General features: G+C 33.1%; 1 protein-coding gene across 1 annotated transcript in view; it reads right to left on the bottom strand.

The window, feature by feature from the left end:
* LOC118202338 (phytanoyl-CoA dioxygenase domain-containing protein 1-like) overlaps positions 1–13,245 on the bottom strand; it is a 40,134-nt gene that overhangs the window by 17,935 nt on the left and 8,954 nt on the right. The window contains exon 5 of the mRNA XM_035374500.2: positions 11,672–11,727. Coding sequence (XP_035230391.2) covers positions 11,672–11,727 — 56 coding nt within the window. The remainder of the gene's footprint in view (positions 1–11,671; positions 11,728–13,245) is intronic.

Genomic DNA, 13,245 nt, shown 5'->3' with positions numbered 1-13,245 from the left:
AAAATTTTCAGGTAACATATGGGTATACACAACCTATTTTATAGTCATTGTGTGGCTAGGAATAGTATTTAACTTACATTCTACGTAATGCATGTTATAAAATATATTTAAACATTTAAATAACTCAACCTCTGATCAGTCTAAGCATAAGCCTAAAAAAATTACGAAATTAATTTATTCTAGCTCTCAGCCTCTCTAATTACAATTACGAATACGTGTCTATATTAAACTTGTCGGTCACGCTTTTTTAATTGGTTGAAAAACAACAAAATCCTGATAATAATGTGAGTGAATGGGTATAATGCAGAGCTTCGGACAACTGAAAACTAACAAAGATACGTTATCCAAGTAGAACCTCTGTATAAAACACGCCCTTTTAATAGAAAGTTAGATTGTTAGAAAATAAACATGAATGCTGCGCTTTGAAATCAATCTAGGATTTTGCTTTTATCTTGTTATAATCGAGAAACTATGTTGCTAAAAATGAATATGAGTTGTTTACGATACATTATATTGCGATGACTATTTGAAGATAATGATGATAATAAAATGAATGATAAATTAGTAATAGTATTTTAATAATAATAATAATAGTAGTACAATAATAGTAAAAATCGTCATGAAACGGGCAATAAATACGAAAAACCATCATCAAAAGATAAACAGTAATTTCTAGAAAGGAAAAAAGTTTTCTTTGTATACTGAATAAAACAATCATAATTTGATCTGATTACCAAAAATTAAATATTCGAAATACTAATGTATTTTAAGTCTTCAAAAGGGTGCATTTGTATAATGAAATCCAAAAAGTAAAAATAGGATAACATAATAAGACACAGAAAAACTTCAGATTTTTGATACAAAAAAAAAAAAAAAAAAAAAAAAAAAGATTTACTCATTAAATTGTAATATACTTCTCTTAACATGTTTTTCAGACTACTTTTGTAGTTTTTCAATGCCATTTACGAGTGTATTAACACATTTCCTTTTCACTAGAAGCTTCATTTTATAGAAAATTTTAACCATGGTACAATCTGCAAAAATCATTTTGCTGAATTAAATTTACTTGAATACTCTACGCGTCTCAATACATAATAAACAGAATTAAAAATATTTATTCCTTATTATAAAATATTAATAAAACGCTGCTAAAATAGTATCACTGTAAAATTTTATTTTAATTAAAGCAATTACATGGTTAATTTACCTCTAGTTTCACTTCTACTTTCCTCGACTTGAAGGATAAAAAGAGAAACTGGCAATTTTAAAACATTCGAACAAGAAATCTGGTTATTTTAAAATATGCAATTATTTCCATCCAACTGTGAGTGGCCTACCAGCACCCGAAGTCGCTGAACACTGGTAGTTTAATCCGAGGTTCGATTCCCGCGAAGAGGCTTGGCTGCATGGATGTTTTTGTGGTTTTCCTCATGTGTAACGTGTATACGAGCCAGTTTCCCTTAGAAGGTCCTCCAAGAAGGTATCAGATAAACCAAACCAAACTATCCATCTCTGAACTGGGCACATCTTATATGTTATAATTCCAAGAATTTTTTCTTCCGTGATCCATTGTTTAAAGTAAGCACATTCCTCATATATATCAATTTCCAATAATTTATGATAAATCCAATAATTTGGTATCATTTCATTAATTAACAAAAAGACTGTTTCAATTCATTTAATATGATACAGCTATACATTTCCATCTCCTGAAATATTTTTATCCATTTCTCCAAATAAGTAAGAGAATTCTGATGAAACAATAGCTTCTCGAAATTTAATAACTTCGTGTTGTGATCTTGTGACACGTCTCCATTCTCTTCAAACTTCTCTTGAGTTTTTTGAACATTTATTGGAATCTATCTTACTCAAACCCGAATCTTTCAGAACATCCATTGAAACAATTACATCAAGTAAAGAGGCAGTTTGATTTTCAATTGTTATAACATCTTTTATGAAGTTATAAGGTATTTCTCCCACCGTCTTAGTATGCCTTCATTGTGTAATAGCCAGCGTACTCAGCGCGTATTCGAGAGGTCCGTGGTTTGAGTTCCGGCGAGGGCATTGCTCATTTTTCATGTCTCCTGCTCCGAAATAATCTAACGTCTCTGAAAAATATAGAAGCCTGAATGTTAATAAAGCCACTGTATTTTCAAAGAATTTAAAAATAAGCATGTTGCACTTTTTTTGAGCTTGAAAATAAGCCTCTACTGGCAAAGCCATTTAGAGTACCCTTCTAATGGCGAGAAGTAATGCTAACCATCTTGTTTGTGAATACCCTAATATCATTTAAAAGTCTTTTTCTACGAAGTAGCAGAAATTTTTCATTGTTTCTACTCTAACAGATTTAAAATATGTGTATATCTTAGAAATAATCATTTCTATATCAACTGGCAAAACACCAGCTGATGTTCTTATAGTGTTATAGATAATATGCGCTGCACATCCGACTCCAATTAAACCGTAGTTAAGATTTCGTTTCAGTTTAAAATACACATTATTTTCTCCACGTCCATCAGCTCCTCCAAAGTTATAATTCGTAATATCGGCGTAAAAACCAATAACTTTCTCTTTTAAATTATTTCCTTCAAGACAGGTAGTTAAACAGATGCTGATAATATTGGATGTTTGACCAGGTAAGGATTTAAATTCTAAAGTTTTTACTTTAACTTCATAATTCCAATCTATAAATCTAACAAGTATTAGAGAAAGTTTTATTTCTTTGTGATAGGACGCATCAGTTAAAAACAAAAAAAAATATTTTTCCAAACCATTGTGCAAAGCAGTTAAAGCGTGAGGCATGAAAACATTTAGTATTATTTCTTCGGCTTTTGTTCGAACATATGTATATTTAGGCTCAAATACCACTTGAAGCAGCTTGGACGGATAATCCATAGACTTTAAAGCTATGGTTGCGGCAAATAATATAGTAAACAAAATTACCTTCTACTGTAACTAATTCTTCTTTCTTATCACCCATTTTCTTCTGTTTGAAGAAATTCTTTAATGACACGCTAGATGCAGCAGTAGAGTTTGATATTTTACGTTTATTACTATTTATATGAAGTTTAATAGTACGTCCACCATGACTTATTGAAAATTTTGAAGAACACGTATACCGAATCGCTTATAGTTTTTTCAATAAACGTGTATTCTTTCTGTAGGTCTTCAATAAACGTACACTTACTTTTCTTGATACCATTACTAAAAAAATCGATGTTAAAAATAAATAATAAATTAAATTAAACTGCAATAAAATCCTTAGTCCGTTTGTAATGCATCCCTTAGTCCTTTAGTCCTTTTGTAATGCATCGCTGATAAATAAAAGATTGCCAAACGGGAAACATTACCATTTTGGCAGACTTTTAAAATTTTTTAACACTTACTTAAAATTAAAATGACGTTGAAGTCAAAATTTTACGATTTAAACGTGACAAAAGAAAGATGATTTTAGATGTATATATTTACAATTAAAATTTCAGAAAATACCAAAAAAATTATTTTCAGATGCCGCGTAACAATGTGTAAGGGGACGTTACGTACGTAATGCACCGTTGATAATTAAAAAAAAATATATATATACGTATATATTATAAATTCAAATCACAATTGCATTACCATATCAATTAAAAATTGCAGTGCAGTCTGTAAGTGAAAGTCTGAACTGCAACTGTGAGTAAACATTCCGCGTAATGTTGGGAGGCTGGGGAGAGAAATACAGGAATGAGGAACAGAACATCTCCTACTGCAATTTTTCTGAGGTAAACGTTAGATGAGAAATTCCTTGACTGAAAATTCGAGACCTATGGTCACCTTATAACAAAGTATCTCTGTGAATTACTATCGCAAAATGGATAGACTATGCGCAGAAATTCAAGAAAGTAGAAAATGAAATATTTTATAATATTTAATCATTTCTACTTATTATTTCTGAATACACTTTTCGTAAAATATTTATAAATAATAAATCCATTCCAACTGAAACTTTAATAAATTTCTAAATTGTACTGTATTTTTTGAAATAATAATACTATTTTAAACGAAGCTGAAGGTTTTTTATTGTTAGTCTAAAAGTGGCTATTACATTATCGCTCTGTATTATTTTTAAAGAAATTAAATAATTTCTGCATGTATGTATGCATGTTAAAAAGACGGTACCTACAGGCATCAGATTTTGAATAGCACAGTTCTCGCCCGAACATGTGCACTTCGAAGTTTGAATTTTGAAATTCGAATTTTTTTTATTATTTATTTCATGTTTTGAAGAATTTTTCTTCCATGCGACAGTATGTTGTGATTCAGTAAAGCCTAACATATTTTCAAATTTAATCTGGAAGTTTATAATAAACAAAGTGATTTAAAAGCAATAAGCACAGTTCTTAATAATATATTCTTCTACTTTTTAATTTTAATGTATATAAATAAAAATGTATTAAAATCACGAAACGTTTAATTAGAAATATTCAATATATTTATGAAATTAACTAGCTTCAATCATTAAAAATCATTATATACGAATACTTTCTCCTTTTTACAATAACTATTTTAGGAAGCTGGCCGCGCAAGCAGCTAGTTTTTAAAGAAATAATATACCGGATATAAAAATATGTATGGAAACCTCTAAGAATCTGTCATGAATTCTTAAGATACGTTGTTTTTAATATTTTGTGATTTTGCTGTCAAACTGAAGTTTGTGCGGCACAAGGGTGAAGGACCTGATATATTTAATAAATAAAGTTAGCGCATAAAAAGTGAATAATAAAGAGATGAAATTTTGTTGTCTTCTTTCTAAGAAAATTGAATATTGATATGATGCAAAAGAGACTTCAAAAATATATGAAAATATATGCCAACTTTTAACACTGTATCGGGAATTCTAAACACATGCATATTGCTATGCATCTTAAAAATTTTGTGATTTGTGTTGTGTGGAGTAAGTTCGAAGTAAACGATGCTTAATAATACAGCTAAAAAAAAAAAAAAAAAAAAAAAATGCAGAAGTGAGTGCAATTGCAGTGTGGTAGACTGCAAGTTCAGGGAGAGCGGAAAAAACTACTGAATCTCTATTCCTGTCATAGAACTAATAAAATACGACGAAATGGAAAAGGTGGAATTTTAAATATTTATACATCATAATATAAATGTAGTTTTACTTTTATGATACCGAGATGCATCTTCAACATTTTTACAGTTTCTGAAAGCAACTGTAGGTAATAAATGCTCAATCACTGCTTTCTTTGAGAAACCGGAAAACTCGAGATCATTAATTTATTACATTTATTTCTGAAATAAAAATACTCTTTGAAATGTTACTAATTAACCCTTTCTTCTAAATATTCTTTTCCTCGTTATATTAGTAAAAATTTATATGAACTTTTCTTTTCATTTTTCTAAGCCGTAGATAATTGTTACATTAATCATCATTCTCGAATTCGTAACTCATAAGTTAAGAACAGAAATGTAAAAATTAATGCATATAACGTAAACAAAAGTATGCCTGCATATTGTCACTAATTTTGTTCATACGTAGATGATTTTAATGAATTTATACGTGATTTTTTTTTTATATATATAACAACACGAAAATTTAGAGGAGCGAAACTTACCGTAAATGTAAGAATACAGTGGCAAATCTATTTAACATTGATTAAAAAGCTATCTCGCTAAATTGACGAGATATCGCCAAGATGGCAACAGTTTTGGCGATAAATTTTTATTGGCAAATTTGGTGAGAAATCACCAAACTCGCCAAACTAGTCGGCGACATTTTCTGGTCTCTGTATCACCGTAGTAGGTATTTTAATTGAATAAATGTAGTTTACCACTATGTTATCTGTAACAGTATTTCGGCCCTCATATGCCTTCCAGTAATTCCAGAAAGTGCTAGAACTATCTCGGAGGCCGGCTGAAAACTAAACGAGAGTGCAGATAGCATCTGCTCTCAGTTATTATTGTTGTGAACTGTTAGTTCAGAGTGACTTCGGAGTATTGAAAGCTTCGCCTTTTAGATGCGCTTTGCTTGCGCTGTATTTAACATTCTTAGTAGTTTGAAGTGCATCTACCGATTGTACACTGAGGTCCTAGGAACACCTGTGCGAGTATTTGTGTGGAAAGTTCCAGAACTCTGAAGTGTTTCCTTCGATAAAAATAAATTAAATCAGCTTATCATCAGAGCTTTGTGCATTCAATATGCTACGAACCTGTATGCACGTAACATTTTTGGTGTCAGAAGTCGGGCTAAATGTTAGTGACAATAGCAATGTATGATCAACTAAGACAGCTGGTGACTGTTTTTGCTGCATTTCAAGAAAAGATAGAAAAAGCCGTCAATTATGTCAAAGAATGGAGGAAAGCTGGACAAGACTCTGTTAAAGAAGCGATGAAAACGGGCAAGTAAAGATGGAAGAAGCCTTCAACTCCGTTGAAGAAGAAATGGAAGCTTATCAATAAGGAAATGAAAAAATAAATTACTGCCCTAATAGAAAACAAATCCGAGGCTACTGAAAGCAGAATAAATACGGTTGAAAATAGGGTTGGAGAAATTGAAGATACAGTTTCATCACTCAAGGAACAAATTAAAGAGCGATCTTCCTTTCCACTAAAGAAGGTGACACCTTAAAGAAATGCATTTAGCGATAACAGGAAGTAATTCCGATGGTTTTAAATTTTTACCCATTTTTTTTCCGTCCCTCTCTGAAGGTATCCAAATACGATGGTAAAGTCTCCTGGGAAGAGTATAAGACACAATTTTCTGTAGTGGCGAACGCGAATGGATGGAGTTCCCAAGATAAGGCATGCCATCTTGCCCCTTCCGTGAGAACAGGCGCAGCGGATATCCTTCAGACTCTTCCCGAAAATTAGAGGCTAGATTTCGAGGCTCTATCCGTCGCATTGGAGCTGCGCGTTGGGAAGAAGTGTTTATAAGATTATAGCAAGCTTCAATTAAAATTCCATCATCAGAAGCCCACGGAAAAACTCCAGAAACTTTCCACGGATGTTGAAGGCTGTCTCATCTCGCCTTTCCGGAGTGCACGATAAAAACAAGGGAAATCTTGTCCCTGCATTACTTCATCTATGGCATCGGGGAACTTTAAAAAAGAGAACTCTGCGAATGACGGATGCCAAGGATACTCTAGTATACGCCATGAGATTCGAGGTAGCCCAGCAAGCAACTCGTAGAGACCGCCACCCAATAAGAGCTGCTTAAGTTAAAAATCAACTGGATCAAATGACTCTTCGTTTAGACGATTTAAGCACACAAATCAATGCCTTGAGACAGAAAAGGAGTGGAAAGAAACAGACCCTAAATGGCTAAAACTGTGGTGCAAAAGACCAAGTACGAAGAAACTGCAGAACACCTCAGGGCACGGAAGCTAAGACTGCTCTCAGCAAGAAAGAGGTAAAGTAATTAGTGACCATCTCGTGGGGCATAGTTTGCCAGATAATGAGAAGCCTCATTTTAAAGTGCTTCAGATTTCTGAAATGAGTGGAGGCAGTAATGGACTTTTCCTCATGGGACATATTAATGGAGTTCCTTGCAATGTGACCATCGATACAGGAGCCAACGTTGCCATAATACGTAAAGGTCTCGATCGATAGACGGAAAGCATACTCATCTGAACGCCATCCTGCGTTACCCTCCAGATTGTGTCTGGGAATATATTCGACAATGGAAAATTAAACATTAACATCAAGTTTGGAAATACCGCGTACCATCATACGGCATATATAGTGAATATTTTAGACCCTTGCATACTAGGATTAGACTTTCTACGGTCATAAACCTTTTCCTTGGATTTTAATACTAACGAACATCATTCTGCCTCTAAGGACATAACGCTATTCGGAATTAATGATTGAAGGAGTTAAATCTGTACACCAAATCATAGTTCAAGACAATATAACAGTACTGACAAGAGCATAATTCTTTTCTTTCTGGATCTATAGGCGAAAGCAGAAATTTTATATATGGCGTAATGGAATATCTCAAGAACTGAACACGCTGCGAGGAATAGTTGTAGCCTCGGCACTCGTCGACTGATTGACGACAGCTCTCCTGGTAGAGCTGCCAACGTCAGTGATAAAGGAAAATCATTAAGAAAGATGAATTGGTTGGAGCATGTACTCCTGTGTTAAACGCCACAATAGTCCACCCATCTGTGTGTCTTCGGAGACTCTGTTATTGGAATTATTGCAGATTGCCTAACTAAGCAATGAATAGAGAAGTGCTGTTGAATGTGTCATTCATGTATTTCAAGATGTTTGCTCCTGCTCGTCTTCTGACGTAAGTCCAACCAGTTTGACACAGAAGAGAACTGATACTGGGGATCATTCAACAATAAAGCATCATATAAGACTTCTACTGATTGCTATGTAGGAACAGGTAGGCAAACTTCTAAGAGGCATGCAAGAAAGCAATGTTATTGAGCCTCCAGGTAATCCTTGGGCTTCTTCCATTGTTCTGCTCAGAACGAAAGTGGATATTGTTAGATACATAGACATCCTTGACCGAGAAAAGACCGCTTTTACTACCGGACAAAGAGTTTGGTAGTTCAAGGTGATCCTGTTTGGATTATGTAATGCGCCGGCAGCATTCGATCGCCTGATGGCCGTGTTGAAAAGGCTTTCCTACTAAGTCTGTTGGATTTACTTGGATGACATCATCATCTTCTGGAAGAGTTTTGAAGAACATTTAGAAAAATCTCAGGAAGATGCTTCAGAAACTGAAAGAAGCCAATCTAAACTTAAGTCCCGCTAAATGTTAACTATTCAAACAATATGTGCCAGCGGCCGAGCGGTAAAATCGCTGAACACTGGTAGTTCGGTCCGAGGTTCGAATCCCGCGAAAGGGCTGGCTGCATGGGTGTTTTCGTGGTTTTCCCCATGTGTAACGTGTATACGAGCCAGTTTCCCTTAGAAAGTCCTCCACGAAGGCATCCCTCCCCTTAGGCAGATAGCTCTAGTGTGCTTTGCCATAATTAAATACACACACAAACCTGTGATTTACCTCGAGCATGTGACCTCAGCCGAAGGCGTGCGTAGAGATTCCGAAAAGTGTCAGCAGTTAAAGACTGGAAACGCTCTGAAATTTGTCCGTCAACTGAGAAGTTTCCTGAGGTTTTGCACCTACTATAGCAGATTTGTGGTGGACTTCTTTTCCATTGCAAACCACTTTACAAAACTGACAGAGAGCAAAACAGAAGTTTTTGTGGACAAAAAAATGTGAGAATGCCTATACCATCTGTGACCATCCCGACGTACCTTCAGCTCGACAAAAAATTTATTCTCGAGAGAAAATCGAGTAATGAGAGTGTCGGTGCTGTTTTGTCCCAAGAAATAAATGATGAAGAACGTGTCTTAGCATACTGAAGCAAGTGTCTATCTAAACCGGAGAGGAATTGCTGTATCACCAGGAAAGTGTTGCTCACAATAGTTTAAACTATACAGCATTTTCGCCATTACTTCTACGGCATAAAATTCCTGCCCCTTACAGATCATGCATTGTTGACCTGGCTATTAAACTTCAAGTAGTCTGAAGCGTATCATATTCTTGACCAAAAGGCTATCCCGGTAGCAGAGGTTTCCAGACTGCAGTGCATTGGAGTGCTTCTTCATTAGCATTATGGTCAAGGAAGAAATTATAGCTCGGCTGTAAATAAAGAGCTCTGCAAACTACTTGACATCGACAAAACCCAAATAACATCTTTACATACTCAATCAGACGGCATGGTAAATAGGTTAATCGAACCTTCCTTAATAACCTCTCGTTGATGGTGAAATGTATTTTTGCAGTAATTGACAAAATAGGCAATCTTCTTATTAGAACATAAATTTTATTTCTGGTTCACTTAGATAGATAATTTGAAGAAATTATTTAGTGACAAAACTTTCATACTACTACTAGCTGGTAAAAACTTCAGAATTCTAAATTTTAAAACAATTTCTCACGTTGCCGAGCAACGGTTACATAATGCAAATATGGCGTTGCCACTTCAACAATAAATATAGTTACTTATTAAATAAAAAGATATTACAATCGTTTCCAGAAACCAGCAAGACTAGGATGAGAAGTTACCTCTGTTTCTACTGGCTTATCATAGTGCTGTCGCTTTGCTTGCGTTGTGTTTAACGTTCTTAGTAGTTTGAAGTGTCTCTATCGATTGCACTCTGTGATACAGTGAACAACAACTGTACGAATATTTAGTGGAAATTTCCAGAAATCTGAAATGCTTGAATTCAATCTATTACGTACCCGTAAGCAAGTTATAATATTTTATTCTGTCCGTACTTTATTTCCATGCACACAGAAAATGCACAGTTTGTAAGATCGTGAAAGCTTGAAAACTGAATACAAACTTCATCTCTGACATTCTCGTTTAAGCACGTTTCTTGAAGTAAATATTTTGTCAGTATTTTTTATTTGATACCAACTCAGCCATTTGGTTTGCTTTTCTGTGTATCTATTCTCCATTTTACCAGCTCTCTTCAGAAGTATGTGATGAAAGAATTCGGAGAAGGGCAGGCTCGAGTATGACAGATTAATTCGAACATAAAGTTTTACTTTCTGGGGCCTTAGAAAAGTAAATTATTTATCTGAATGACCCGACTTTTAATTGTTAAGGAATGCTGTTGAAACAGAATAAGAATAACAGAAAACAATTTCTTAGAAGATTCTCTTTCAGTAAAGATTGACTAGAAGAAGGTATATTTCCCAGGCAACTGAATACATCTTATAGTTTTTCCAAATAATAACGTAAGCTTATCTTTCATGATGCCGAGGCACAAGTTAGGGCGACATTTTCTTTGTTTAAGTTAGGGTGAACAAGTTGAGATTATAAGCCAGTTGAGTTGTGAATTGGTTAAGGCTCCATTTGATGCTCTATTGGTTGAGGCTTGTGTATGAATCACATAAGAAGAGTTCACTAAGTGACCGCTTTTTAAATCCACCGCTGTCGCACGCTGCTTACATGTACGAGAACGAATATGTACGTATTTGACACCAACGTTATCATTTAAACATATGCTTTTAAATTTTATTTCTTTTTTAAATATTTAATTATTAAGTATTTACCATCATTTCAGTATTATATTAACAAATAAGATATTTTTCGCAAAACAATATGGGTCTTTAACAGAATAACATTCTTTTCTTAATTTTATTTCATTAATAATTCATTTATTTATTTTTAAATTTTATACGTTCTTGAATGTATTTAATTCATTTCTTGATTTTTTCAATTAATTCGGCACAGCCGCAAATTTTCAAATTTTGAACTTGATTAACCTGTTAATAAACATTTATCGGATGGGAAATTTTCTCAAATAACCTCAATTTCAAAGATTTTAATGCAGTGTGGTTAAAAGTGAACTTAAAAGCGTTTGGAATATACAAGGAGTTCTTTCAAATAAAACCTTTTACCCAGAAAAATGAGCAGTTTCTAATCTAAATGACCATTAGAAACTCTGAATCCATAGGTATTCATTTTTGGATGATATGAAAATAAAATTTGGTTTATTCCTTGCCTGAAATAAACAAATTATGACTGAGAAAAGTTCTTTAAATTTAAATTAGCAAAATGGAGTCGGTAAGATATTTAGTTCCTAACTGTAAATACAAGTCGGTATTTATATCTAGCTTATTTAACAAACTTTTTTAAAATTAAAGCCTTACCTTTACTTTTAGACTGAAATTATGCTTCTTAAATATTGGATTCCACCAATGCAGAGCTAGAATAATGAACACTATTTTAGGTGCACTTTTCAACACATATTTAAACTATAGCACTATTTAAAATAATTGTTAGAAATACTAATAAGAAAAATTATGAAGATTACGAGTTATATATTACTATAACAAATATTAATAAATAGTAATATGGATAAAAATAACTTAAATATCACAGCTAAAGAATTAATGAGAATTTCGAATTTATCTATAAAAAGTAGAGTCTTGGAAGAAAACGGAATATATTTAATTGAGATTATAATTTCGTAGAAATATGTAGAGTAGCAAAAGACAGAAAATTCCTCATCTTAGAAAAATTTGTATTTGAATCAACTTGTTTTCATTACGAATGAGTCAAAAAGAATGCCGTAGCAGACCAAGCAGTTTCATGAATTGAAGGCTTACAAAAGAATAAAGAAGGTAGGAGCTGAATGTCCTTTATTAAAGCAATTTTTGTTCGTAATTAATAATTAGACTCAAAGAAGGCAATTAATCAACTTTTAATTGCTTTGAAAATTTTTTAGCTCAGTGGCTTTCTGCATTACTCTACTGTTTAATATTCTGTGGTATGAAGATTTTTCTCATCTGTCTTCATTTTTAAGGAGATCTACAAATATAATTTCTGTAGTGTTTAAAATATGTTTCATACAATTTTTATTACAGATCTCAACACATTCCCTGCCAGGGTAGATATCCGAAATTTCAGAAGCAGACTAACGTGGAAAAATTAGTGAAACATATACCTTATCTCGCGCTGTCGGGTTGATTAGCTATTAGATGATATCACCAGAACAAGTTTCAGTGCACAGTCAATAGAGAACATGTTAAAAATATAATAGTAGAACTAGATTTGTTTCAGAGAAGATATTTCAATACTATTTAATTTCGTATTAAAAATATGTGAAGAAAATTTTGAATTTTTATTTTTAACAAAAATTTGAGGATAGGATAAGCTAATAAAAATAACGAGTGTTCTTATATGAATTAATATAATATGAAATGAAAGAAAGTTGTCATAGGAAGAACTGAAAAGTTTAACTTTATTAAATTCCAATTCTCAACTAAGCTTTTCTTTTAGAATATTTAATTTACAGAAGTACTTTTTAAGAATAATAGTTATTAATTTCTGAGAAGTAAAGAACTGCAGTATTTTTTATTCGAAATTACAGATTATTAAATTATAATTTATAGTGATGAAGATGACATGATTTTTACTTACTTCTAATAGTAATCTCGAAACATTTCGGGTATAATATTTCAACGAAAATATCCATTTTGATCGCTCTCCAATCCATCTGAACGATTTTTTTTGCTCGACATCTGTACATACGGACAGAATAAAGGACTCAGTTTTCCGAAACGGATTGTAAAATGGATTTAAAATGAATTCAGAAGAGATTTTTTTCGTGACGTTTGTCCCTCCGTACGTCTGTACGTATCTCGAATAACGCAAAAAAGTGTTGCTGTAGAACGTTGAAATTTTGTATGTAGGACTGCTATAACATGCAGTTGTGCACCTC

The sequence above is a fragment of the Stegodyphus dumicola genome, chromosome 8 (assembly GCF_044657685.1).
Source record: "Stegodyphus dumicola isolate Sdum_Otavi_A_Nest chromosome 8, ASM4465768v1".
Taxonomy (NCBI): Eukaryota; Metazoa; Arthropoda; class Arachnida; order Araneae; family Eresidae; genus Stegodyphus; species Stegodyphus dumicola.
Note: the sequence above shows the minus strand (reverse complement) of the source record. Positions and strands in the feature narration are given on the sequence as shown.